The sequence below is a fragment of the Plasmodium berghei genome (assembly GCF_900002375.2).
Source record: "Plasmodium berghei ANKA genome assembly, chromosome: 2".
Classification (NCBI taxonomy): domain Eukaryota; phylum Apicomplexa; class Aconoidasida; order Haemosporida; family Plasmodiidae; genus Plasmodium; species Plasmodium berghei.
Genome location: NC_036160.2, coordinates 442,480 through 468,348, shown reverse-complemented (window position 1 = coordinate 468,348; position 25,869 = coordinate 442,480). Strand labels below are relative to the sequence as shown.

Below are 25,869 nucleotides of genomic sequence, written 5' to 3'. Positions count from 1 at the left end.
AAATAGCTACAAAAATATTACACATACAATTTTTCAGGTATATTTTTGGATATTTATTAACACCATTTAAATATCCGCATAATCGCCTATATCCGTGTATTATTCACTTATACATCCAATAATATACAAATATACATTTTTCGATTTATTTATATTATTTTAATTTATATTTGAAAATTTTTGAAGTCTACTTGCATTCTTTCAAACTTTTTTTATTTAAAAAAAAAATTATTAAACAGAGTTATATCATTTTATTTTTTTATTTTTTATGGTAGCATGGATGAGCTCCAAGTAATATATTTTTTAGTCTTTTAAAAATAAAAAAATAAAAAAAAGTCATATTTTAAGTCAAATCAAAAATTAAATTACTATTAAGTTGTTACAATACATATTTATCCATAAAAAAATATAAAAAAAGACCAATGTTGCATAATAATATCCATGTGTCCACAATTATATATTCCTTATTATTATTCAGAAAAAAAGAATTATAAACTTATTTAATTTAAAAAAAAATGATCTGGGCTATATCGATAAGCAAGATCTGATAACAATACTCAAGTCTTTAGGGTCTATAAAAAATATATATAGCTTATATATATAATGACGTATTTTGCCATAATCTTGAAATATCACAACGCATTACATCATATTTGTGAACATACACTTTTGCATATAAATAATAACTATAATTCATTATACTTGCTAAATAAGACAATAGGCATAAAATATTTCCAAATATTATGCATTTATTTTATTTTCTACTAATAAAAATCTTTAATCTACTATTTTTTCGTGGAAACAGGCTAAAAATATGCTATGAAATATTTAAAGATAATAAAAATTCTTACAATTTTGATGAATTAAATGATTATGCTGAAAAATTGAAAACAAATTATTATACAAAACAAAAAATCGAAAATAGTATTCTATTTTTAAATCCAGACAGTACAACATATTTTTTCACATTAACTTAACATTTTATTATCACTTCCAAGCTTTTTTATCTGTTCATTCTCTTTTTTTTTTTTAAATAGACACTACAATAAATAAAAATATCTTAAAGAATATTTTATGTGAAAATGGGAATAAATTCACAGACGACGAATTTAAAAAGTTTCTTATCAATATTCCAGTAACGTCATTTAGGCATTGAGAATTAACAAATTATCCAATTTTTTAAAACAAAATTTTAATTATAATAATATATATATGCACACATATTTAAATTTAGATTACCCCAGAAGGAAATATAAACCACTCTGATCTAATTGATATGTAAAATATAACCACAAAAAAAAATTCATATTTATTTGTATAGTATAATTATGAGCTATATCAATTCGAATAAAAATATTATCATAAATATATATTTTATTTAGACTTTCAAATTATGGGATTTAATAAAAAAGGACTAATTATGATATAAAGACATGGAATGATCACTAAATTGTTTACAAACTAATATATATACAACAACTCCGTATATATATATATATATAGGAATGCTGTTTATTTAACTTTTTTTTGTATTTTCGTTATTATGTAAAATGTCAGTTAACAGTGTGAATGTATTTTTAACTTCCTGTTCATCTTTATCTTTTAAATATTCTGATAATTTCCCAAGGTCATTATTATTTTTATTTGAGTAAAAATAAAAGAGCTTCAATAAATCGACAGTATTTATTTCCATTAAATTATATAACAACTTTTCTTTGCCTTTATCTATTGTATTTATCTTCGAATTTATGTAGTTATTTATTAGCGTATCCAGTTCAAGCATGCCAACCTATCAATCGAAATAAAAAATAAACAATTATATATATATATATTTTTTTTGTGGCCAACCTCTTGTATAGCCAAGGGGATACACACTTATTCTCTTTTTTTAATTACATAAATTTTATAAACTTACACTTTTAAATTTATATCTTAGTTTTTTTTTTAAAATTTGTAATTCTTCATTATTGATGTGTTTGATAGCCGAAGAATATGCTCTTAAAAATCGACAGGCGCTATGCATTTTTCACTTTATTGTTTTTTTTTTGGATTTTATTTATTAGCTCTATACTCTATGTACTTGTTTTTTATACGTGACTATATTAGTCGTATTTCATTTATTTTTTAGTTTATTCTTATTTCATTTTATAAAACGATAGTAATCTTTATTTTCGCAATTTTCAGTTTTCTTTACCAATTTCTTAGAACGTTTGCACTCAAATTTTGTATTTTTATGTCCCCCTTCTGTATATAAACAAATTGTATGACATATAAAAAAAATTTTTGCGCTTTTAACGAGTATTACTTATGATAGTTATTTTTATAACACATTACATAGCCATTTGCAAAACCAAAAAAAATATTAAAAAAATTTTTTTTTTAAATAATATACTATTTATTTCTTTTTTGGGTTTCATGGAAAATATAATCAAAAAATGGCACTACAAAATTATTAAAAATATGCAAACGTTTTAACAATGTAGGGAATTCAAATACTTTAGTTGAAAAAAGTATAAAAATAGAAAATTATATAAATAAATAAAATATATATTCATATTTAAGTAGGAAAAAATATATAGGGAACAACAAAACGAAGCAAAATTGAAACAAAATATAATTTACCATTGAATTGAAACAAAATATAAATTACCATTGAATTTAACTAAAATATATACAGTCTATATACCTATATATGTGTATGCCCATATGCATGTAATTGTTGAAATATACTTAGTTTGATACCTATACAAAAGGATAGGAAATAAAACAATATACACATACATGTTGGAATGTAAATACATATATACAAGCAGAAATGATATACCAAACATATTTTTATTTGATTTAAAAAATGGGAAAAGGAGCAGTTCATCCAAATGGGTCAAATTTTTGTAGATCCTTAAAATATAATATTGTTGATAAAATGAGGAAATTTATTGAAACGAATTTATATGATAGACCAAGGTGGCTAGAATGGTCTGAAAGAGCACCGCCTATGGAAATATACAATATTAGTTTAAAATCAAAATATAACAATAATAAATATATCGATTTGGTTAAATTTTTATTAAAAAAATATCCACATTTAAGATTTCAAGATTGTTTTGTTGAAGGAAATAATAATATCAAAGGTTATGATTTTTTTAGGAATGATCATATAATAACACAAATGGCTACTCACCAATTATATTATATTAATAGAGGATACACAAAAAAAGAAGCGTTAGAAAAAGTAGAAAAAATATTCTATAATAGAAGAATGGATCTTGAAAAACAACAAAAAATAAATATGTGTTTGGCGATTGACCAAAAAGTTAAACCTCTTTATACAAATGGATATTCTTATTTATATGAAAAAATGGTAGAAAATGAAAAGGTGCATTTGAACATTATACTTAAAAGGTTAAGAAATATGAGGAAAACATTGGAAAATCAAAAAAATTCAAATAATTTTGATACAAATGCTGCTAGTACTAGCAGAAATGATCTTGACGACGATAACATTTCAGATTCAAATTCTTTTAATAGTGAAAACGTTAATGAAAGTTCAAAAAATGAATAAACATCTCGATGTTCAAAATACACATTGTTTTACACATAAACTTGTATGATGGAAAAAAAATAAGTGACTACTAAAATTGTGGAACTAATTCCATGAATTATATCCCCCAAAGTACAAAAAAATATATATAATTATACTAAAAAATAAAATGAATAAATAAAAACAGAAACATGCTTATGCACATTCACATACACTATCACACATATGTATAAAGCGCATTATATTTCGCGATTTCGAATTAATTAATTTTTTTTATCTTTACATAATTTCTTGCGAATCACACATTTTTCTTGAGGTTTGCACTAAAATTTATTATTTATTTTCATATATTAATTTTCAAATTTTAAGATTAACAAATATGAGAAAAAAAAATTAATAAACGAGATTGTTAGTAATAATATCCATATAATTCATATAGAAATTGTATTACCATTATGTCTATCTAAAATGGGTGTATATTAATTTGTTATATTTTTAAATATCAAATTATATGCATATTTTCATTTTTGCTACAATTTACATTAATTGTGTATAGAAGAGTATTATTAATTATGGGAAAAAAAACATTTGTTATAATAAACGAATTGCTATCTTTTAAATGTCATGTAGACATCCTCATCTAAATGTTCATATAAAACATTGTTATATATGTGCTCATTGTTGTAATCAGGTAAATTTTCTAAATTTGAGCAAATCGAAGCACCTAAAAATTGCCTTAAGTTTGGAGATATTTTAGGAAATATAAAATTCATATTATTTTCTAATTTTTCTATATATCTATTTTTATTTTTTCCGCTAATTTGACTATAGCTATTATTTTTTTTTCTTATAATTTGAGAAAATTCTTTTGCAATTTTTGAAACAATTCCTTTAATATTGCTACAACCTCCAACTAACAAAATATTTTGAAAAACCGATATTTCAAACGTATTTAATTTATCCAATATATTTGATAATAAATAATATATATTTTGATCATTCTTCTTATTGAATAATATTTCACAAGCTTTCCATCGAGTTTCTGGTGTTATTATTATTTCACCATTTTGTAATTTATATAAAATATATTTATCACTAATAAAGTCTGTTTCTTCATTTTTTAAATAACAATATTTTATTTTTATAGCTTCAATTTCATCATCTGAAATATTTTCTATAGCATTTAAAATTGTTTCAAGATTATGCATTTCTAAATGTTTTCTAAATATATTTTCTGACTCATTTTCATTAATCCAAATTTCGCTATTAATGTTATAATTATTCATATTTATTTCACTTTTCTCATTTCCATCATTTGTGCTCATATTTTTGTCGACATATGAAAAGTTGATAGGTTCATAAGTAGTTTTATGATTTGTCAATTCTTTTATTTTGCCTTTTATGTATTGCTCTTTTAATAACCTTTTTATTTCTTGATTTATATAAAACCCCCCATTATATACATAGGTATAATGGTGATATAATGGAAGGCCATTCATTATTGGCAATACTCGACAATTTAAATATCCTAAGTCAACTACGAGACATGTGTTACAGTTACATAAAAATAATGGGGATACTAAATCATTAATATAAGAAATAGAATAATAATTTAAATTTTCTATTAAACATTTACAAAGAGAATATCTAATTATAGTAGGGATAAACATATTCATAACAACAATAACTTTTTTTGCTTTATTACTTGTTTTAATTATTCTATCAAATATTTTAAAACAAAATTCTTCAAAAAATTTATTCCATAAATTGATATCTTGGTTGTACTTATACTCATAGTGGTATATTTTGCTTTCTTTCATTTTTTCCACGTTTTCATAATTTTCTAATACTTCACCACATATTTTATCGCCACTTTCAAATAGCTCATTAATACCATAATCACTTATTTTATCTTTTTCTGAACTATTTTCCCTTTTTATTATATCTTCATTTTTTATTTTACACATTTTTAATTTCATTTCTTCTTTAGCCACATTATTATTGTTGCTTTCCACTTTCGAAAACCCCTTTAGCATTTCATCAAGTTTATTTTCACCATTATCACAATTATGAAAATCCTCGTTATATATAAAAAAATTAGGAGTGTTGAAAACAGATATTGGTTTATGTAATCCAGAAAATCCTACATAGGTATATTTTCGTCCTGAATATCAAAAAATATATAAAAATAAACGGAATAAATAAATAATTAAACAAATAATATGGCAGAATGAAAAGGTATTACATACAAACATAGGCTTGCATAAATCATAATAAATGCAAACATTTATAAAATATAGGTAAATATATATATGCCTATATTTGTTGTTTGTTTTATACCAATTTGTAATATGTAATATTTGTAGTCATTTTCGTTATCATATTTTTTGGATTTTATTTCCATATTTTTTCTTTTTCCTTTTTAATATAAATTATCTTTAATATATGCTAACACTTTCATAAATTAATGTCCACTTTGTTTTTCCAAACTGATGTTACTATATATTTTTTTTATTGTATTTTTATTTATTTATTCATCTATTATCATTTCTTCATTATTTTATTATAATTTTTTTTGAATTATAAAAGCGTGTATATTGTTAAACATAACATAAAAGTTATAGTTGCCTACTTTGATAATTATTAAAATAATAGAGTAACAAAATAAACGTCTGAGTCAAATATGCATATATAACATTTACACATTACTACTTTTTCATCCAATATTATAAAAGACCATTTTATAAATTTTAAAAAAACATCCTTTCAACATTAAAAAAATTTCCCCCTTACACTTATATGAGTATTACTTTAAACAAAAGGTCTAATATAAAAAGCTTTCTAAAAAAAAAAAAATTACATAAAACCAAGTTAAGAATATTATTATTATTTTATTTTTTTTAGTTTTCTAAATTATGTTTTTTAATCAAAGATAAAATCATTTACCCTTCCCCTTAATTTATGCTCTATTTTTTTCCCCTTTTTAAATATTCTAAAAGGTAGCTAGCACATTTCATACCCTTGTCAATTTACGAATTTTCGTTGGATTTCCTTCCTTTTTGTTAAAAAAAAAAAAAAAAAAGATATTTTTGGCATTTTATATATTTTTTAATTTATTGATTATTAAGGAATTTTTTTTAATTTACTTATTTTATCTTCTCATAGTATTATGCCAAATCAAGAAAAGAAAAAGTGATGCATTATTAATCACATTTTTCTTTGTATTTATCATGCATGTAAATTCATATATAGCCATTTACATATAATTCTTATCGATGTATATATAAATTATTTATCCATTTTTATTCATGGATTTTTTTCTCTGACACATCTTATATTATTTTAAGGTAAATACTTATTCATTCTTAAGACAGTATAAACATTTTCATATATTTCTACCCCATCCATTTTTAAATTGTGAATATTTATCAAACATTTCTTATGTATATAAATATATATTTTTTAATTTAATCTCAAATGATAGTAATAAAATATACTCTTAAATAATCCTCACTAGGAAAGCACTTCATTACCACACATATATTATGTATGTATATCTATGCATGCATAAATATCCATACTAATTCATATATCGAGGGGCATGCAGATTCATTTATATGATTTTTTATACACAAATAGTATGAAGTTCAAGTAATATCCTGTTCAAAATGTGATAAAAATAAAAATATAATAAACTAAAAGTAAGCAAAATAAAGTAAATAATAAGCAAATGAAATACTACGTGTGTAGGAATGCACGAAGAAAAAAGCATATATATTTTTTTGTGGAAAAAAAATAACAAAAAGAAATAGGCGATAAACTAGCGAAAAAATATATAGATAACATAGGAAAAGTGAACCAGGGGCTAATAAAACCAAGATTAAAATGGTCTATGCAATTGTTCTTAAAAATGAAAACATACATAATATTGCACACAAAAATGGTGAGAACGAAAACGATAGTAACGTCGCAAATATCGATAAAACAATTGGTAAACAAGCAAATAAGCTAACCGTTTTAAACACAAAGATAAATACAACGGATAAAAAAGGGGATAGTAATACAAAGAATGCGAAAAAAAACAATTACTCAATATTAGATTATTTCGATTTGAAGAGTCAAAAAAAACAAACAGTTGATAATGATAAAAAATTTAATTTATTCAATAATTTGGATGATGATAAAAATAATTACCTAAAGAAAAATTTTAAGGATAATTTCTTTAATCCACAAATCAAAGAAAGTAGTAATTCGAAACACAGTGATATTTTATTACAATATATTGCATATATATATGAAAAGAAAAAACGAGACCCCCAAAATATTAAGGAACATATATTAAAATTATTGATATTATTAAAAAAGAGAGACATATATTTAAAAAAATATTGTAAAAAAGTGTATCTTTCTGAATTAATAAAAAAAAATAATAAAATAAAAAATGGAAAGAAAAGTAATAATGCATGTAATGTACTAGAAGATATTAATGAAAAATTATATATAAATAATATATATAATAAAAAAATTAAAAATGTGAAATTTTATTCAAATATAATAAATAATACAATATATGAATATAAAATAACATATTGCAAAGAAAACGAGTTAATCAGTTTTCATTATTATGATGGTTATAAAAAATCTTATAAAATTTCTAATAATACATTTTTTTATTTAACACCTAACGATAAAAGCATTTTTTATGATTGTTCTGATAGTAATAATAGACAAAATGAAGACAACACTTGTTTACCTTATAGTCCTCCACATATTTACACATTTCAAAAGAATTTTGACAACAAATTTAGGATAGAAATAATTGATACCCAAAATAAAAGAAGCAATATAGAATTTTTTATTGAGCATAAGCCCATTCGTGTGTTTTGCAATAAAGATTATTTATTTTTTGTAAATGTTATAAACAACTTAAAAAATATAAAATACTTTTCATACTCAGTAGTCTATACTAACGAAAACGCTAATGATGATAATAATACAAATAACAGCTGCAGTAGTAGCAATGATGATTATGATGCTAAAACCAATTTTCAAAATAATGTCAATCGAAACTATGGAAAAAAAATAAGAATTGTTTACACATCACCAATCCACCCAATCTATTCAAATGTTATTGTTAATAAAAACAGTTATAAATTTTTTAAAAAATGCAAATATTTTTATGAAAAAGAAAAAATTTTTATGTGGACAGATGAATTAATTAACTTTTCACCTGAACAAGACAGGTTAAATATAATTCCAAATATGAACATTATACACATTAATTCAAATACAAACTTATGTATTGCATTTGAAGAAATTACTGAGGCATACTTTTTTTTTCATATTTTATATGATATAAAAAAATATAATGATAAATATTTATATAATTATTTTAAAAAGGAAAAATTAAATAAATTTCTTATTTTTCAACATTTTTTAAGTATAAAAAAAAATAAATTTTTTTGTCAAGGTCAAAAATTAAAAAATATTAATTTTAACACAGAGATATATAAGCCACAATTTGTTTTTATCCCAGGAGGTAATAAAAGTATCCACAGTAAAATTAAATTGTGTTTGTATGATAATATTAATAATTTATTGTTTCTTATACCTATATATCATAAATATGCCAAGGATAAAATTAAAATTATAAAAAATGTATTAAATTTTAGCACAATAAATATGTCCCAAGAATTTTCAACATTTAAATATTATCCATATAATATATGTGCATATATAAATAACCAAATTAATACTACTAATTTAAAATGTCGAAATATTCCTATGACTCTGGAAGAAAATATTATTAATGTCTCGACTTCTTCGAAAAGGCATTCCTATTTAAGAAACTTATTAAATACCAAAATGAACATGTTCAAAAATAAAGAAAATATTAAATATGAATATAATAGTTTTATAAAAAAAAATCAATTAAATAACCCTTACATTCTTGATATAAACAAATTAAACCATTTCATTATTATTCTAAATACAAATGGAATTTTATATTTGCTTTCTGACGATGTATATATATCTACTATCCATTTATATAAAGACTTATCTAATAATTATGCTACTTCCAACATAAATAATAATAGAGATATTCAATCTTGTGAAGATCCTAATTTTCCTGACGAACAAGTATATAACTTACACAACTCAAACCTTTGCAATATAACATTAGACACTGTAAATTTTTCACAAAATAATAAAATATGTCTTAATTCATATAGAGTCCATATTGATATATTACCAAAAAATCAAACATTAAAAATACTTTTAACTTTTTTTTATTATTACATATGCAAAAAAATAAGTCTTGAATTTTTTATCATATGTCTTCATGAATGTAAAAAAATGGAAAACGACACAAATATTTTTCGCTTTATAAATATTGATATATATTTTTTTGATGATGATAAAAATTTAGATAATATGGATGAATTTTCTCATTATAAAAATATTGTAGAAGAAGATGAAAATATAAAAATAGACGAAGAAATAAATAATATAAAAAATAAAGAAAAAGAATGTTCCTGGAATAGCGATAAAGAAAATGACTTCTCAGAATTAAGCAAATGCAAATTGAATGAAATTAACAGTAATGACAAACATGCGAATTCCGTTGATGTTATTAATGATAAACTTAATGATTCATCACATACATTAGATCCAAATATGCATATAAAAAATAAAAGTCTAAATAACCAAATCGATAAGTTTAAAATCTTAAATAATAATTTTTTTGATGTTGAAAATATGGGTCATATAGAGTTTTGCCGATTTATTTATTTTTTTATGTTAATTTGTGTAAAGGATATTAAAACATATCGTAAATTAGAAAAATATTTATATATAAAAAAAAAAAAATATATAATAGAAACTGAATATAGCCAAATTCACTTCAATTGTTTTTCATTTAGTTCGGAAGCATATACAGATATCGATAAAAAGAACGACGGACAAAATAATATTCACAAAAATTGTTTCACTGAAAGTAGCTCAAATAATTTGGTATTTCAAAATTCGACTAATAATAATTCTTGTAATAATTTCGAGAGAATGACAAGCCGGTCTACGAGTACCGATGAACATGATAACAGTTCAACTTGCGCAAGTTTCAATGATACACATAAGCAATATACCCAAAAAAATAAAGTTAAAACTACTTCGAATAATTTTGAATCATATAATTATTATAATTTCATAAATAATTTTATAAAATATGTACACATTAAGTATAAACATATATATAATAATAAATACTTAATACTAACATATCTGCATTTATATTTTGATGAAATAAATTTATCAGAATATATAAATCAAAATATCAAAGATAATATTATTTTAATAATTCTTATTATAGCATATACATTAAATTTATATAATTTTATGTTTCATTATTTCAACAAATTCAGTGATCTCAAAAAAAAAACATTCAATTCTTTTTATATACACATTTGCAAAAAATATTACAACCATGAATTAATAAAACGATGTTATTTTGTGGAGGAAAAATCCAAAGGAACACCATTTTGTGGAATGGAATATAAATGTTTGATAAAAAAAAAAGAAAACATTTCAAATAAATGGAAACTTGATACACAACCAAATAGTGATCACAATTATCATGAAGAAATTTTAAATAATCATAGTTCTATTAAAAATCTGAATAAAGAAAATATAAATACCAGTAAAGACACAATAAATTCAAATGAACATGAAGAAAATTCAGAATGTAAACCCCAATACACACAAAATAATAGTAATACATTAAACAGGGAAAATGAATACAAAATACATGGCAAATATCAATTTATAAATAATTATCTAAAAAAAGTATATCTAGAATTAAGTGAAATTCCTAACACCTTAAATATAATATATAAAATTGTTCCTAATAAGGAAGGAGATTATAAAGATAATATCAAAAAATCTACAATGGACTATTTTTTTCTACAAAATATGGAATATCCTTCCAAGAAATTAAAACTAAAATATGAATATTATATAAGAGAAATAGAAAAAATTTTTAACATTATAATAAAGCAAAAAGGAGTTAAAAATAGTGAAAATGTTTATAAAACAGGAAATGGAAACATAAATAATATCAAAGATTGTTTCAAAAATTTTCAATCATTTAAAAAATCAATACTTTGTAATGAACAAGTTAAATTTTTATACTATTTTTATCCTTTATTTTTCCCATTAAAAAATTTATTAATTATTTCTTATATGAATTTATTTTATGGCCAGAGTTTTAATCAAAGCATAATTAATGATAATCTTTTAAGAAATATAATTAAAAATGAATTAGACATATTGTACATACCTCCTTTTAATTTGGATTTTATGGACAATAACAAAAATTCGATAATATCGACAAAAAATTTGACTTTGATTTCAAAAGAATCAAATTTTTCTTCTCATGATAAATGTACACATCAGAGGGAAACTATTAAAAAAAATATATATATTAAAAATCTCAGAAAAGGAAACAAAGTTAAAAAATATTTTCATTGTAAAGAAATACCTAGTGAAAGAAAAAAAATATCCATTAAAAAAATGGCAAGTAAAGAATTTCAAAATAATAATAGTGAAAATAAACACAAAATAGAGGAAAATGGTATTAAAAACAAAGATTCAATGCGTTCCATATATTCCGAAACACATTCTGAAAATAAATATAATGAAGGGGATCAAAATCAAGATATAAATTTTTATAAAAAAAAAATTAATTTTTACACATTTAATATAAAATGTTTTGACTCTATAAACATAGTTAACATAGATATTGTAAGTATACCACTAAAATGCATATATTATGAAAATTTATATTTTTTGAATAAATACGTACAAATTTTTTATTCGCTTCTTTTTAACACGGATTATTTGTATAAAACAAGAGGTACACCCGTCGAAAAAAGAAAAGTATTAAATAGTGATCGATATATAGACAATAAAACAATATGTATTGACTACAAAAGCGATTCACAATTTTTTAAAAAAGAAACAAAACAAACAACTGAAATAGACCATAGGAATGGAAATAGTCCCAAAAATATACAGACTCCTTTGGAAAATATAAATTTATCATCGCCCATGAGCATACTTAAATTTGCAGGGTGTTACGAAATATTTAATTTTCAAAACGAACTGTTTTATGTTAATATAAAAAGAGAAGACCTTTTCTTCAACAAATGCTTTGATTCACCAAATATGCAATTAAAAACTAATTTTTTTAAAATTATAGATATATTAGATAATGGAATTGATATTAATAATAATAATATGTTTATGCACTATACTGATGCTTATATTGAAAGAAAAAAGTTATATATGAAGAAAAAAAGAAATAGAGGAAAGAAAAAAAAGAATAAGAATGATCAAATAAGCGAACTAGATGATGAAGAAAAAAAAAAAATAAACAAACAAAAAAAAACAGAAAACTCATATAATAATAACAATAATGATGGTCGTGATAATGAACTATGGAATTATAACAAAAATCAAAATGAAGATGATGAAAAAAGTAGTGTTTATAAAAAAAATAGAATAATACAAAAGAGCTATTTGAGTGAATATAAAATTTTAAAAGATTGTTGCTTTTTTTTTGATACATTTAAAATGGATAGAAATATATCTTCTTGTTATTTTCCACATAACAAAGATCATGTTTTAGTTTATTTAAATAATTTTCATAATTATTATTTTTCTAAATATTATAAAAAGAGAAAAGTACATTTATTAAAGAATAGAGATGGAAAAATACAAAATAGGCCAATCAATAATTTCCTTGAAAATGATGGTTTATCCAATTCATGGGGAGCTAATCAAATTAAAGATGATGATAATTATTCCGATACAAAAAATGAAGATTTAATTGATTTAGTAGACATTGGAAATAGTTCAGACAGTTTAGAAAGTGCATATTTACACAAACATAAATATAATAAAAAAAATGTAAATAAATATATTAAACAAATTATTCAATTAGTTGAATTAAATAAATTAGAAAAAAAAAAAATATTAATAGATATAAAAAATGATAAAAGTCTAGATAATACATTAGGATTAATGCATTTATATTATACATTAGAAAAATTTTACAAAATGAAATATATATGTATGCTTAATATTAGTGGAATCAATTTTTTTAATATAATAAATTCAGTTCATTATAAACCTGATATTAATTTTACTATTAAATATAGTCTATATGTATATTTATTTGATTCGAAAAACCATCAAAGTATATTAAGCAGTGTATCTATGAACCCAAATGAAAATTTTTCAAATAATATTATCTTATCTAGAGGATATAATAGAGATATATCAGAAGATATTAATAATAATCGAAGTAGTTATAATAGTAGATATAGTTTTAGAAACTCATTTAATGAATCCAGTTATTTATCCAATCGTCGTTTTTCACAGGATCAATTTAATAATTATGTTAACTCGATTGCTAGACGTGATAGTAATATCGCAATAAACCCCTTCAATAATAATATAGATGCTGATTTTCGAGGATATAGAACACAACGAGGAAATCATAATAATGAACACCCTCGAACTGAAAATACTTATAACTCTATTTATATGTCAAGAAATCCTGATTTCCGAAATAATAACACGCATAGAAATTATGATGAATATGATATGAATAATAATCAAAATAGAAGATTGTACATAGATACATTTAATGAGTCTTCAGAAGTTACTATGCTAAATAGAAGAATAAGAGAATTTAACAATTATTGGAATTCGGATAGTCCAAATGTAGGAGAAAATCAAACTCAAGGAAATGATGATAATTCTAGAATAGACACAGGAAATTCATTTCCTAATAATCAAATTAATGATCTTCGTGATGATGAAACTGATACTTTACATCCTAACAGACAAAATCAAACCTTCAATACAATTCCAAATGATGTGAATTCAAACGACGAAAATGAATTAAGTTATAACCAAAATAGAAATTCAATTCGTATCTCAAACAGAATCTCAAATAGAGATTCACCGAATTTTATGCAAAATTTTAATGCTAATAATAATATAATCGAATATTATATAGATGAAAACATTGGAAGAAATGAAATACAAAGGGAAAGCAGAAATAATAATAATTTAAATCGAAATGATATGAACGAGTCAGAATATAACTCTCTATATAGCTACCCACATCTTAGAAACAACTCAATAAATTTTACAAGAGACATTGTATCCTTTACATTTAATACACCTCATAATACACAACATAGATCTAACTTAGAAAGAATAAAATGTTCTTATAAAAAAAGGAATAAAAAAAGAATTAATAAAATAAAATTAAAAATAAACAGTATATTAAATTCGTTAAATGTTCATATGAAAACCGATAAAATGGAAAAAACATTTACTTTAAATAAGTATATTAAAAAATTAAATACATATAAAACAATTTTAAGAAATTTTAATACAATTACAACAAAAAAATTAAAAAATAAAATGGGAATTTCAACGGGCTCAAGAAGTAGTTTTTTCATAGATAATACTATTACTACATTAAACAACAATAGTAATAATAATCATGAAAATATTAATGAAAATCAAAACTTTAGTGGCCAAAGAGAAGATATGGTAAATGATCAAACACAAAATAATGGCAATAGGTTAGAGAATAGTAGATCTTCTTCATCTGTTTCGTCTTATTCAAATATAGAAAGTGAAAATCATTGCCCAAACAATAGAAATAATCGTACAAATAATTATAATATACCTTCTAGAAATATAAATTTAGACGAAAATGATACAAACATAAATAATGAACTGAATTTTGGAAATACAGCCTTTAACGGAAATTATTTAGGAAGATATAAAATACAAAATCAAACACTTTCTCCAATTAATAATTCTCCAATATATAATAATGATAATTCTTCAAATGATGAATATTATTCCAGCAATTTTTTATACACACCTAACAAGCCATTAAATGAATATACAGAAAACGATAAAATCAATGATATATCTTTTTATAATGTTCATAGAAGACCTAGTTTAAATCTATATTATAATGGTAATTCTAGAATGCCAAATAATATATATAGTAGAAGAAGTAGCTATTATATAAATAATGAAATATATGAGAGTTCTACATCTATTCATCAATATGATAGACGAAATAGCTACCTCCTAAATAATGAAATTAGGAGAGATAGTATATTAGCAGAATTAAATATGTATAATAGAGGAAATAATAATGACGATTCATATGAAAGTATAAATTATGGATATCAACATCGTTTATCAGGAAATAGTATATTAAGTAGAAGAAATATATCAATATATAATGATGAAGATTTAAGAAGACATCGAAATAATTTAAATGAAACCATATCTAGTTATACAGATACTATACCAGATGAAAACGATAACTATAGATATTATAATAACAATATTAATAATAATATATATGGAATTAATAATTTAAAATACAAATTAAAAAAAAAACTCGATTATTATGATTTTTCATTTGATAAAGAACAATCTATAAAATATAATAATTTTGTCAATGGGAAAATAAGAAATGAATTCAAATTACATTGTTCTATTTGTCAAACTATTTTATATAAAAAATATGATGAAGTAGATAAAAAGAGAAATTTAGTTTTATTAAAAATAATAAATAATGAAAATTATTTATATAAATTTTTTAATAAAAATTATAAATATTGTGGTGTGTATTATTTAGCTGGTTTAATTTTTGGTTTAGGATTATTACAATTTTTTCAAAATGTTAATGTTTCTTTATTTTTACAATATATATTAAAATTTAAAAATAGAAGCTTATATATTTGTTCTATCTTGGGTTTATCTCTTTCTTTAATATCATCACGAAATATAGACCTCACATTTGTTTGTATTAATTTTTTATTCAAAGAATTATATGGCACTCAAAAAATTAAATATCAAAATCTATTGATTCGTTGTTTGAATACGAATATGTGTAAAATAGATGTCTATGAAAATTGTGATGCCAATAAAGCTACCTTTCAAAACAGAGGAATCAAACAAAGAAATCTCTACAAATATAATGAAATAGGCACAAATATTGAAGAATTTAGAAATAACAATTACAAAAATATATATATGAATAATTCAGATTGTTTTAATTTCTTATATGCATATGATAATGAATTATCTGATCAAACAACATCAACAGATCATATTTCTACTGATACTTCAAACATGTCAAAAAATTTAAATATAGATATTACAAACAATTTAAATGAGCAAAATGATTATCAAAACCGTTTACAAAGTTTAGAACAGCAAAACTCTCGGCTTTCACAACAAAATTATATTAATAATAATTCTGAACAAAATAATACAGATATAAATCAACAAAACAATTCTAGTGTTAACAAATGTGTCGAACCCAATGATCAATATAGGCAAGATTCACAAAATGGCAAAAAATCTAATTCCATCCAAAAGTATATGAAAAACGAACTAAATATATATGATGATGATGATGATGATAAAGAACTAAATGAATTCGCTAAAAAATATGACAATATAGATGAAATATATTCTATTCTTAATGTTTCAATGCATGAATCTGATTTTTCTGAAATGTCTCCAAAAAAGAAAATTGGAGAATCGGGGCAAGTATACATTGGAAATGATGAAAAAAATTCAAATAACATAAATAGCCAAAGTAAAATCATCGATAAAAATATTGTTGATTCAAATGTACAAAATAATGGAAACAATAGCAACAATCGTCGAATGGAACATGAGTATAAATGGAATTTACTTAAAAGATATGAAGAACTAGACAGAATAAAAAAACAAAACAAAAAAAAACAAACACATTTAGATAATCTTGTTTTTAGTAGTAATATATTATGTTTAGGTTATTTACATATGAATAGCAATAATGAAAGTTTAATAAAAACTATTTTTAAACTTTTACAAAAAAGAAATTTAAATAAATTAAATTTGTTATGTATATTTTGGGCAATTGGATGTATAAATTTTAAAAATGGTAATATATTTAATAATTTAATTAGTTCTTTATTTTATTTTATAAATGCAAATATACCATTTAATATACATAAAAATAGCTTTATAAAAAACTATTCACTTAAATATTTAAACCTTGATGGTATATCATATAACTTAATGCATATGATTATATCATCATCTATTTCAGTCTCTTTATGTTTTTACAAAACTAATAATATTCATGCATTTAATATGATTTTTATGCCTATCAAATTTGATCATATATATTATTTTAATAATTATGAAATTATGGTCAAATCATTTGCAAGAAATATGATTATCTTTGATTTTGTTGATTTATCGCATGCATACATTTTAGCAAATATTCCCAAATTTTTAAGAATACTTCCTAATGATTTAAATAAAAATAAAAAAAACCAATTACCATATATCCATTTAATTGATGAAAAAGGAAATTTTAAGGATCCCGATCTAGAAAATAAATATCTCTTAAAAAATGGGCACTTAAATTTACAACACCTTTTTGTTTCCAATCAGATAAATCACGCAAAAAAATATTTAAATCAAGATGGATACTATTTCACTTTTGATCAAAAAAAAGGAAATTTTAACTGTTTTAACAATCGAATAAAACATGATGACAATATTTCAAATATGTATTATTTTTTTCATGGATATAACTATAATTTGTTCTCAGATTATACACACAATAATATTGATGTAAAAATACAGAATAGTGAAGAAATTAAAATTAATAGAACTAGCAACGATGTTATCAAAAATGAAACAAAAAATTTTCAAAAAAATGATGAAAAATTGCTAAATAACCATACTTTCATTTATAATTGTGAAATATTACGATATTATATCATCATTGGGGTTTTGCAAGTACTTAGCTTGAAATATTTATCAACACATCATGATACACTCAAAAAAATATGCTTTGATTATATTTATTATTTTGAAAATATTAATAAAGATATATATTTAAAAAACAAAATAAAAAAATTATATAAAAAAATTAATTATTTAGTACAAAAAATTAATCATAATATTTGTAATCAAAAAAATCAAGACAAAAAAAAAAAAAAAAAAAAAAAACTCTCATATAAATCTAATCCCAATACTTATTCAAAAGGTCAACAAAATAACCATTTGGAAAATGATAATGAAAAATCGATATATTCAGATAATTCAATATTAAATTGCAACAGTAGCGATAGTCAATTTCCCACAAAAAATAAAAAAGGAAACAAAAATGACCAAAATATAGACAAAACCATTTTTTATTTTAATCAGTATAATGAAGAAACAGATCAAGCAAATCACGAGGAAGAAAACCAATCAAATTACAATAACAAGTTTGAAATTGACAATAATTTTTATAATTTTATTGCAGATATAAATTTTAATAATTCATTATCAAGTAATTATTCAGAATCACTCAAAAAAAGTAAAAAAAACAAAAAATCGGGAAACAATTCAAGCAGAGACGAAAACGAATATGACAATATGCGTTTCCAATTAAATAATGGGGTTTATCCTAATGATGATAATCCAGAATTTGATAAATCTTGGTCAAAAAATAAAAATAAAAACAGTTACCGAAATATGAAAAATAACAAAAACAATACATCAACTTATTCACACATATATAAATTAATACTAAAATATGTTAAGGAAATTAAAAAAATAAAAAAATATTTGGAAAATTCTTATGAAACAATAAATATGCCCAATACTATAATCAACAAAGAAACATATTTAAAAGAATTTTTTAAAACTGAAGAAATTAAAAAACAAAAAAAAAAAATAAATGGCGATTATATTTGTACAATAAAAGAAGACGATGTAAATGATATAATCAATTTAATGTATCAATGCCTATCTTTTACTTTTGTTGGAAGCTGTGATAAAATGTTAAATAAAAAAATTAAAAAAAAAATTAATAATTTAATAAATATTAGGGATAAAAATGCATATAATTTATACTATTATTATTTAGGCTACATAAATTTAGGATCTGGAAAATATATTTTAAAAAAACAAACAAATTTGTCAATATGCACATTAACATTAATATTATTCACTTTTTTTCATATATACGATCTATCTTCTCGTTTTATAATACACTTAATTGAATTTTTATATGTCTTATTGATGGATAGAAGCTTTCTAAAAATATATGATATAACATCAAATAAGTTTGTTAATTTGCCTATACAATTGATATATAAAGAAAAAGTTACTACTTATACTCTCCAAAAAAATCCATTTAAAGATAGTGAAATAAATATAATATCTCAAAAATCAAAACAACTCATATCTGATACTTCTTCAAATAATGAATACCTTTTGAAAAAAAAATGTTATTATAATTACAATAAAAAAATAATATCATTCCCAAGCGCTATACCTTTATTGGATATAATAAATTTGTCGATTAAAAATTCTGAATATTACAGTTTAAGCTTTTCATGCCAAACAAAAGAAAACAAAAATGAAAAGGGATTCTATATAAATGATGAGGATAAATCAAATAAATCGAAACGCCTCGAAATTGACCATTTAAGCAATATATCGTATAACCCTAGTTATTTTGAAAGTTGTTCAAAAAATAGAGATAAAAATAATAACACGATAAAAAAAATAATAAAAAGAGGAATATTATTTGTTAAAAAAAAGGAATGCACAAATGATTTTGTCGATTATAATAATATATCTACATCGAGTATGTTTGAAAAGTTTTCTACCAATATTGAAAATGGTGAAACAAACGAAATAAGTCAAATTAATGAAGATTTAAAAACTGATAACAATAAAAATAATAATAATTGTACAAAATCCAAAACTCTTGAATTATATAATGTTGCAGATAGTGTACCTTCTTGTAATTACACAACATATCATCAAAAATTTTATCTAAAATATGAAAATAAACAAAATATTCTTAGAAATCAAATTATGAAATATGCAAAAAAACAAATTTATATACTTAAATTTTTAACAGAAATAATAAAATATTATGAAAAAATCCAATTTATATATTCTGATGAAGCATTAATGCAACTTCAATTAAAAAATAGTTATATACACACAAATGTGAATGAAATATTAATGTTAAAATATTATGTAAATGTTGAAGATGATCAAAATAAAGAATTATATCATAATAAGCAATTGTTGGAACAAAAATATTCTAAACTTTTCTTACATTTTAATGACGAATTTAATAAAATAATTCATAAAATTGATCATATTAATAATGAAGATAAATATGGAAAATATCAAAATTTTTTGAAATATATATATCAATATATTTATAATTATTACATTAACAGTTCATCAAAATTAAAAAATAATTCTTTGAATGAACAAAACTATGATAACCAAAAATCTATCAAATATTATGTTAAAAAGTTTATGAATTTAGAAAATATTCTCAAAAAAAAAAACGAAACAAATGCACAAATTACAAATATTTCTTATTCTGCCACCCAAAATACTAGCACACCTTTTTTTTCTATAATAAACATAAATAATATGTACAAAAATAAACACTTCAAAAATAATATATATACGATATACTACAAAAATAAAGAAAAAAATGAACATAATTTAATAAACGATATAAACAAATTGCTAGTAGATTATTCCATTGTAAAAATAAAAACCTTTACAAAATATATATTACCTAAAGAAGTTTATAATAATAATTTTTTTTTTTTTTTAATCCAAAACTTACACATAAACAAATGTGTAAATTATTTACCTGTCTTGTCAGAAATATATAACTCCTTTTACTTTTTCTATGAATTTTTTTATAAATATTGGGAATCATTTTATTTAGAACATGAAAATTTTGCTACTGAATTTCGAATACCCACATTTACAAATGAAAGACGTCAAAAATATATCAACACAAATATTTGTGAAAAATCTGAAAATCCCATAATCTATGACCTTGAATTTTTTGACTATTTTAACAATTTTCAAAAAAATAACAAAAAAAAAGAAAAATATATTTACATAGATGATATGTATAACAATTGGGATGGGGGAAAATATTTGTTATACAAATATAACAACAATCGCTACTGCTTACAAGGGAATAATAAAACTGAAATATTTAAAAAAAATGAAAATGCTTTAACACAAAGAAGCATTTCACCAACACATAAACCTATTTATATGAAAGAAATGAAAAAAGAAAAAAAAAAAAATATGAAAAAATTTTTTTTTAATAAATTGGATTATATACTTAGTTGTAATATTGATTACTTAAAAATTTTGGAAGTACTTTATAAAAATTGTATTACTAAAACTAATTTAATTAAATATTTATTATTTTTAAATAACGATTATTATTTTACATATTTCTTTGAAAATAATATCAAATTGATCAAAACTATTTTTATACAATATTATCAAAAAGGATATATAGATAAACATATCATTTTAAATACACAAAAAATAACTGTTAATGTATCGAATAATTTAATATATTTATATACTACATATTGTAACTTCCCAACATATTATCAATTATGGAACACTCTTATTAAGAATCAGGAAAATCATATTTTCATTCCCCAACATAGATATTTATATAATTACAAATATAACGAATATGTGCGTTCTATTATTTTTAAAGTAAATAAATTAATACACACATATGGTCAAACTTACCAAACAAATAAAATTATACAAAAAATTCGAACAAACTATAAAAATACCCAAATACGAATGAGAAATAAAATCTATAACCCCACAAATTATTACCATTATAATTATCATTACAAATATCAACACATATACAACACCAATAGACATAATAAATATTTCCATATTAATAAAAAAAATAAATTATCCTTGTTATCCCTTTTTATAAACAAAAAAACTTATGAAGAAAAAAAAAAAAAATTAATAATATTATTAGATAAACAGTTTTATAAAGCAGTTATGTGTAAATGTCAAAATTATTTAAAAGGAAAAACAAAAAATAAAAAAATTGACAAAAAAAATGAGCTATTACATAAAACAAAAGGCAATCCACATCACTCTATTTATATCCTTAAGCAAATAGCACATATTATACAAAATAATGGAAAAAGTAAAACTGGAGAACTAAAAAAATTATTACTAAATTTACAGGCTAATTATTCACCATTTGATATATACAATTTTTTCAAAAAATGGTTAAACAAAAGTGAAAATGTATCAAAAATGTTAATTGACACATATCATGTCTCCTTATTTTCCACATATATTAATTTATTTTTCGCCGATATTTTATTTTGTTTTTTTATTGGGAATTTGTAAAAAATTATATTAAATTTAATAAAACATTAAAAAAAAATGAACAAAAATAAGAAATATATCACTAACCATTTAGTGTTATTCTATTTTCGTTATATCCATTTTTTTTATTACTTTTAATTCTACATATACTTCAAGAAATATGAAAGTGTGTTAGAATAAAAAACATATAAATGTTATGAAATCAAGGAAAATATCATTTCATGATTAACAATTTTTTTATAAGAAATCATTATTATGGCGATATTTTTTTTTTCAGCCTTTTCCTTTTTTAATGTAATATTATACCTACTTAACTTTTTTTAAGACTTTAAATTATTTGTCAATATATTTTATATTAAAACAAAAATAAAAGCACACGCATATTTATATATGTGTAATTTATTCAAAAGTAATTTAATTATATATTACCATAATTTTATTCGTATTGTTCGTAAAATATGTATATTAACATGATATATTATATATATATATTCCCCATCAAGGATGCTCTATACTTTTCTTTTTTTTTAAAACGTTTTTTTATATATTAAAATATATATCACTGTTCTACAAGAAATAAAAATAAATACAATAATGTTATCCCCTTAAGGAATATATTATAATTTCTTTTAATTAAAAATAATTAATTTACCATATAATGATATGCTTATAATATAAATTTGCTTGCCTAAAAAATATATGTATGAACATGTATATACATTTTACAAGTAATATATATTTTATAAAAATATAAACAAATATACATTTTGGGAACAAAAAAAATTATATTATATTTTATAAGTGCCCGCCTTTTAAGTATGCAATTCAATGGCTTCCAGTATGCAGTAAATAAAATATTTTTATACAATATTTTACATATATGAGTAGCTAGTTGAAATTTATATTAGGCAATATTTATTACCCACAAAATATATACATATTATATGCATATTAGATAAAAATATAAACACTAATTCCCCTTATTTTTTATTTGTATATGAATATAAACCCGTTTATAGTTCTATAAAAAAGGGGGTAAATAAAATCGTTCCACTGTATAGTTTTTTTACCAGGAATAATCCACAAAAATTGCAATTTTTCCAAAAGTTTTCAAAACTTTTTTTTGCATATATTTTTTTTATAGCAAAAAATAATATATTTATGCAAATTTTACTAATTTTACATGAAAAAAAAAATTAGAAAATTCGCTTAAATTATATAATAAAACATAAGATATGTATTATGTATAAGAATTATCTAATATAAATTATATTTTTTATGTATACATTTTAAAATTAGTTGTAATATTTTTTTTTGCGATTTTATTTAAAAATGGGAGACGCTAGAAGTAAAACTGATTTAGGGGATTGCCGATTTTATGAAAAAAAATTCCCCGAAGTTGATGATTTAATAATGGTTAAAGTTAACAGAATTGAGGATATGGGTGCATATGTTTCCATACTTGAATACAATGATATGGAAGGTATGTATATATGACAATATTGGCTATACTATTTCATTTATTTATTATATATGATCAAAATTACATAACAACAAAGCTAAGAAATAATAATGCAATTATTTTATATATACACATTATCTACATATTTGTATGATTCATATCCATATATGTTCCTATCTTTCATACCTCTATGTGTTTTTAAATCATGAAAATTATAATATTTGAAACTCCTCTTTATATTGGCCTATGATATCCCCTATATATTTATTAGCTCTCAATTTTTATATCACATTTTTCCCACTTTTGCTCAAATTTATGTAGGTATGATTTTAATGTCAGAACTTTCAAAAAGGAGATTTAGAAGTGTTAATAAATTAATTAGAGTAGGTCGACATGAAGTAGTTTTAGTTCTACGAGTTGATAACCAAAAGGGATACATAGATTTATCAAAAAGAAGAGTATCTCCAAAAGATATTATAAAATGTGAAGAACACTTTTCTAAATCTAAAAAAGTACATCAAACAGTTAGGCATGTTGCACAAAAACATAATATGACTGTTGAAGAATTAAACAGAAAAGTTATATGGCCATTATATAAAAAATATGGGCATGCATTAGATGCATTAAAAGAAGCAACTATGAACCCAGATATTATATTCAAAGAAATGGATATAAGTGATGCTGTAAAAGAATCATTACTTTCAGATATAAAACTTAGATTAACACCACAAGCATTGAAATTGAGAGGAAGAATAGATGTTTGGTGTTTTGGGTATGAAGGTATCGATGCTGTTAAAGAAGCTTTAAAAAAAGGAAAAGAAATTTCAAATAACGAAGTAACTATTAATATTAAATTAATTGCCCCCCCTCAGTATGTTATAGTAACATCTTGCCATGATAAAGAATTAGGTATGCAAAAAATACAAGAAGCAATGAAAGTCATTAGTGATAAAATTAAAGAATATAAAGGTGGAGATTTTAAACAACAGGGAGAGATATTAGTTATTGGTGGTGATGATGAAAAACGATTAGAAGAATTACTTGACAAACATGATGGACTTTCTAGTGATGATGAATATAGCAGTGATGGAGATGAAGATGATTCAAGTAATGATGACGATAATTCAAGCGATGAAGATGATGATGATTAAAAAAAAAAAAAATAATAAAATAAAAATATAAAAAAAAATAAAAAAATAAAAAAATAAAAAAATAAAAAAAAATAAAAAAATAAAAAAATAAAAAAATAAAAAAAAATAAAAAAAACGTTCATAAATATTAATGAAATTAATGAAGTTAGTTATATAATTTTTACTTAGAAATAAGGATGGGAAAAACGAACGTTTCATATTTTTCCCACCGATTTTTACACTACATATTATTTTTTTTGCGTTTTTCTAATATCACATTTAAAAAAATTATAATTATGACATTGTTAATAATATTCCACCTTTTAAAAGCAAAATTTTTTATTTTATTTTTGAGGGATAATATACTTATCACATGGCAACATAACCCCTTATGTCTTCTTGTCAATATATCA

At 21.5% G+C, this 25,869-nt stretch overlaps 6 protein-coding genes across 6 annotated transcripts; 4 read left to right on the top strand and 2 right to left on the bottom strand.

The window, feature by feature from the left end:
* Window positions 1-276: 276 nt before the first annotated feature.
* PBANKA_0212600 (conserved Plasmodium protein, unknown function) lies at window positions 277-1,282 on the top strand (the record flags this gene model as incomplete). The annotated part of the gene is made up of 5 exons (XM_034565441.1): window positions 277-291; window positions 479-570; window positions 806-948; window positions 1,038-1,135; window positions 1,235-1,282. The coding sequence occupies 5 exons, from the start codon at window positions 277-279 to the stop codon at window positions 1,280-1,282; spliced, it is 396 nt and encodes a 131-aa protein (XP_034419852.1).
* Window positions 1,283-1,516: 234 nt separating this feature from the next.
* PBANKA_0212500 (conserved Plasmodium protein, unknown function) lies at window positions 1,517-2,023 on the bottom strand (the record flags this gene model as incomplete). The annotated part of the gene is made up of 2 exons (XM_034565430.1): window positions 1,517-1,789; window positions 1,916-2,023. The coding sequence occupies 2 exons, from the start codon at window positions 2,021-2,023 to the stop codon at window positions 1,517-1,519; spliced, it is 381 nt and encodes a 126-aa protein (XP_034419851.1).
* An 828-nt stretch (window positions 2,024-2,851) lies between these two features.
* Window positions 2,852-3,562, top strand: PBANKA_0212400 (conserved protein, unknown function; the record flags this gene model as incomplete). The annotated part of the gene is made up of 1 exon (XM_034565419.1): window positions 2,852-3,562. The coding sequence occupies one exon, from the start codon at window positions 2,852-2,854 to the stop codon at window positions 3,560-3,562; it is 711 nt and encodes a 236-aa protein (XP_034419850.1).
* A 587-nt stretch (window positions 3,563-4,149) lies between these two features.
* Window positions 4,150-5,945, bottom strand: PBANKA_0212300 (actin-like protein, putative; the record flags this gene model as incomplete). The annotated part of the gene is made up of 2 exons (XM_034565408.1): window positions 4,150-5,705; window positions 5,882-5,945. 2 exons carry the CDS (start codon window positions 5,943-5,945, stop codon window positions 4,150-4,152), a joined length of 1,620 nt encoding a protein of 539 aa, XP_034419849.1.
* A 1,481-nt stretch (window positions 5,946-7,426) lies between these two features.
* Window positions 7,427-22,885, top strand: PBANKA_0212200 (conserved Plasmodium protein, unknown function; the record flags this gene model as incomplete). The annotated part of the gene is made up of 1 exon (XM_034565397.1): window positions 7,427-22,885. The coding sequence occupies one exon, from the start codon at window positions 7,427-7,429 to the stop codon at window positions 22,883-22,885; it is 15,459 nt and encodes a 5,152-aa protein (XP_034419848.1).
* Window positions 22,886-24,196: 1,311 nt separating this feature from the next.
* On the top strand, window positions 24,197-25,477 carry PBANKA_0212100 (eukaryotic translation initiation factor 2 subunit alpha; the record flags this gene model as incomplete). Its single annotated transcript, XM_034565385.1, has 2 exons — window positions 24,197-24,347; window positions 24,648-25,477. 2 exons carry the CDS (start codon window positions 24,197-24,199, stop codon window positions 25,475-25,477), a joined length of 981 nt encoding a protein of 326 aa, XP_034419847.1.
* Window positions 25,478-25,869: the final 392 nt, after the last annotated feature.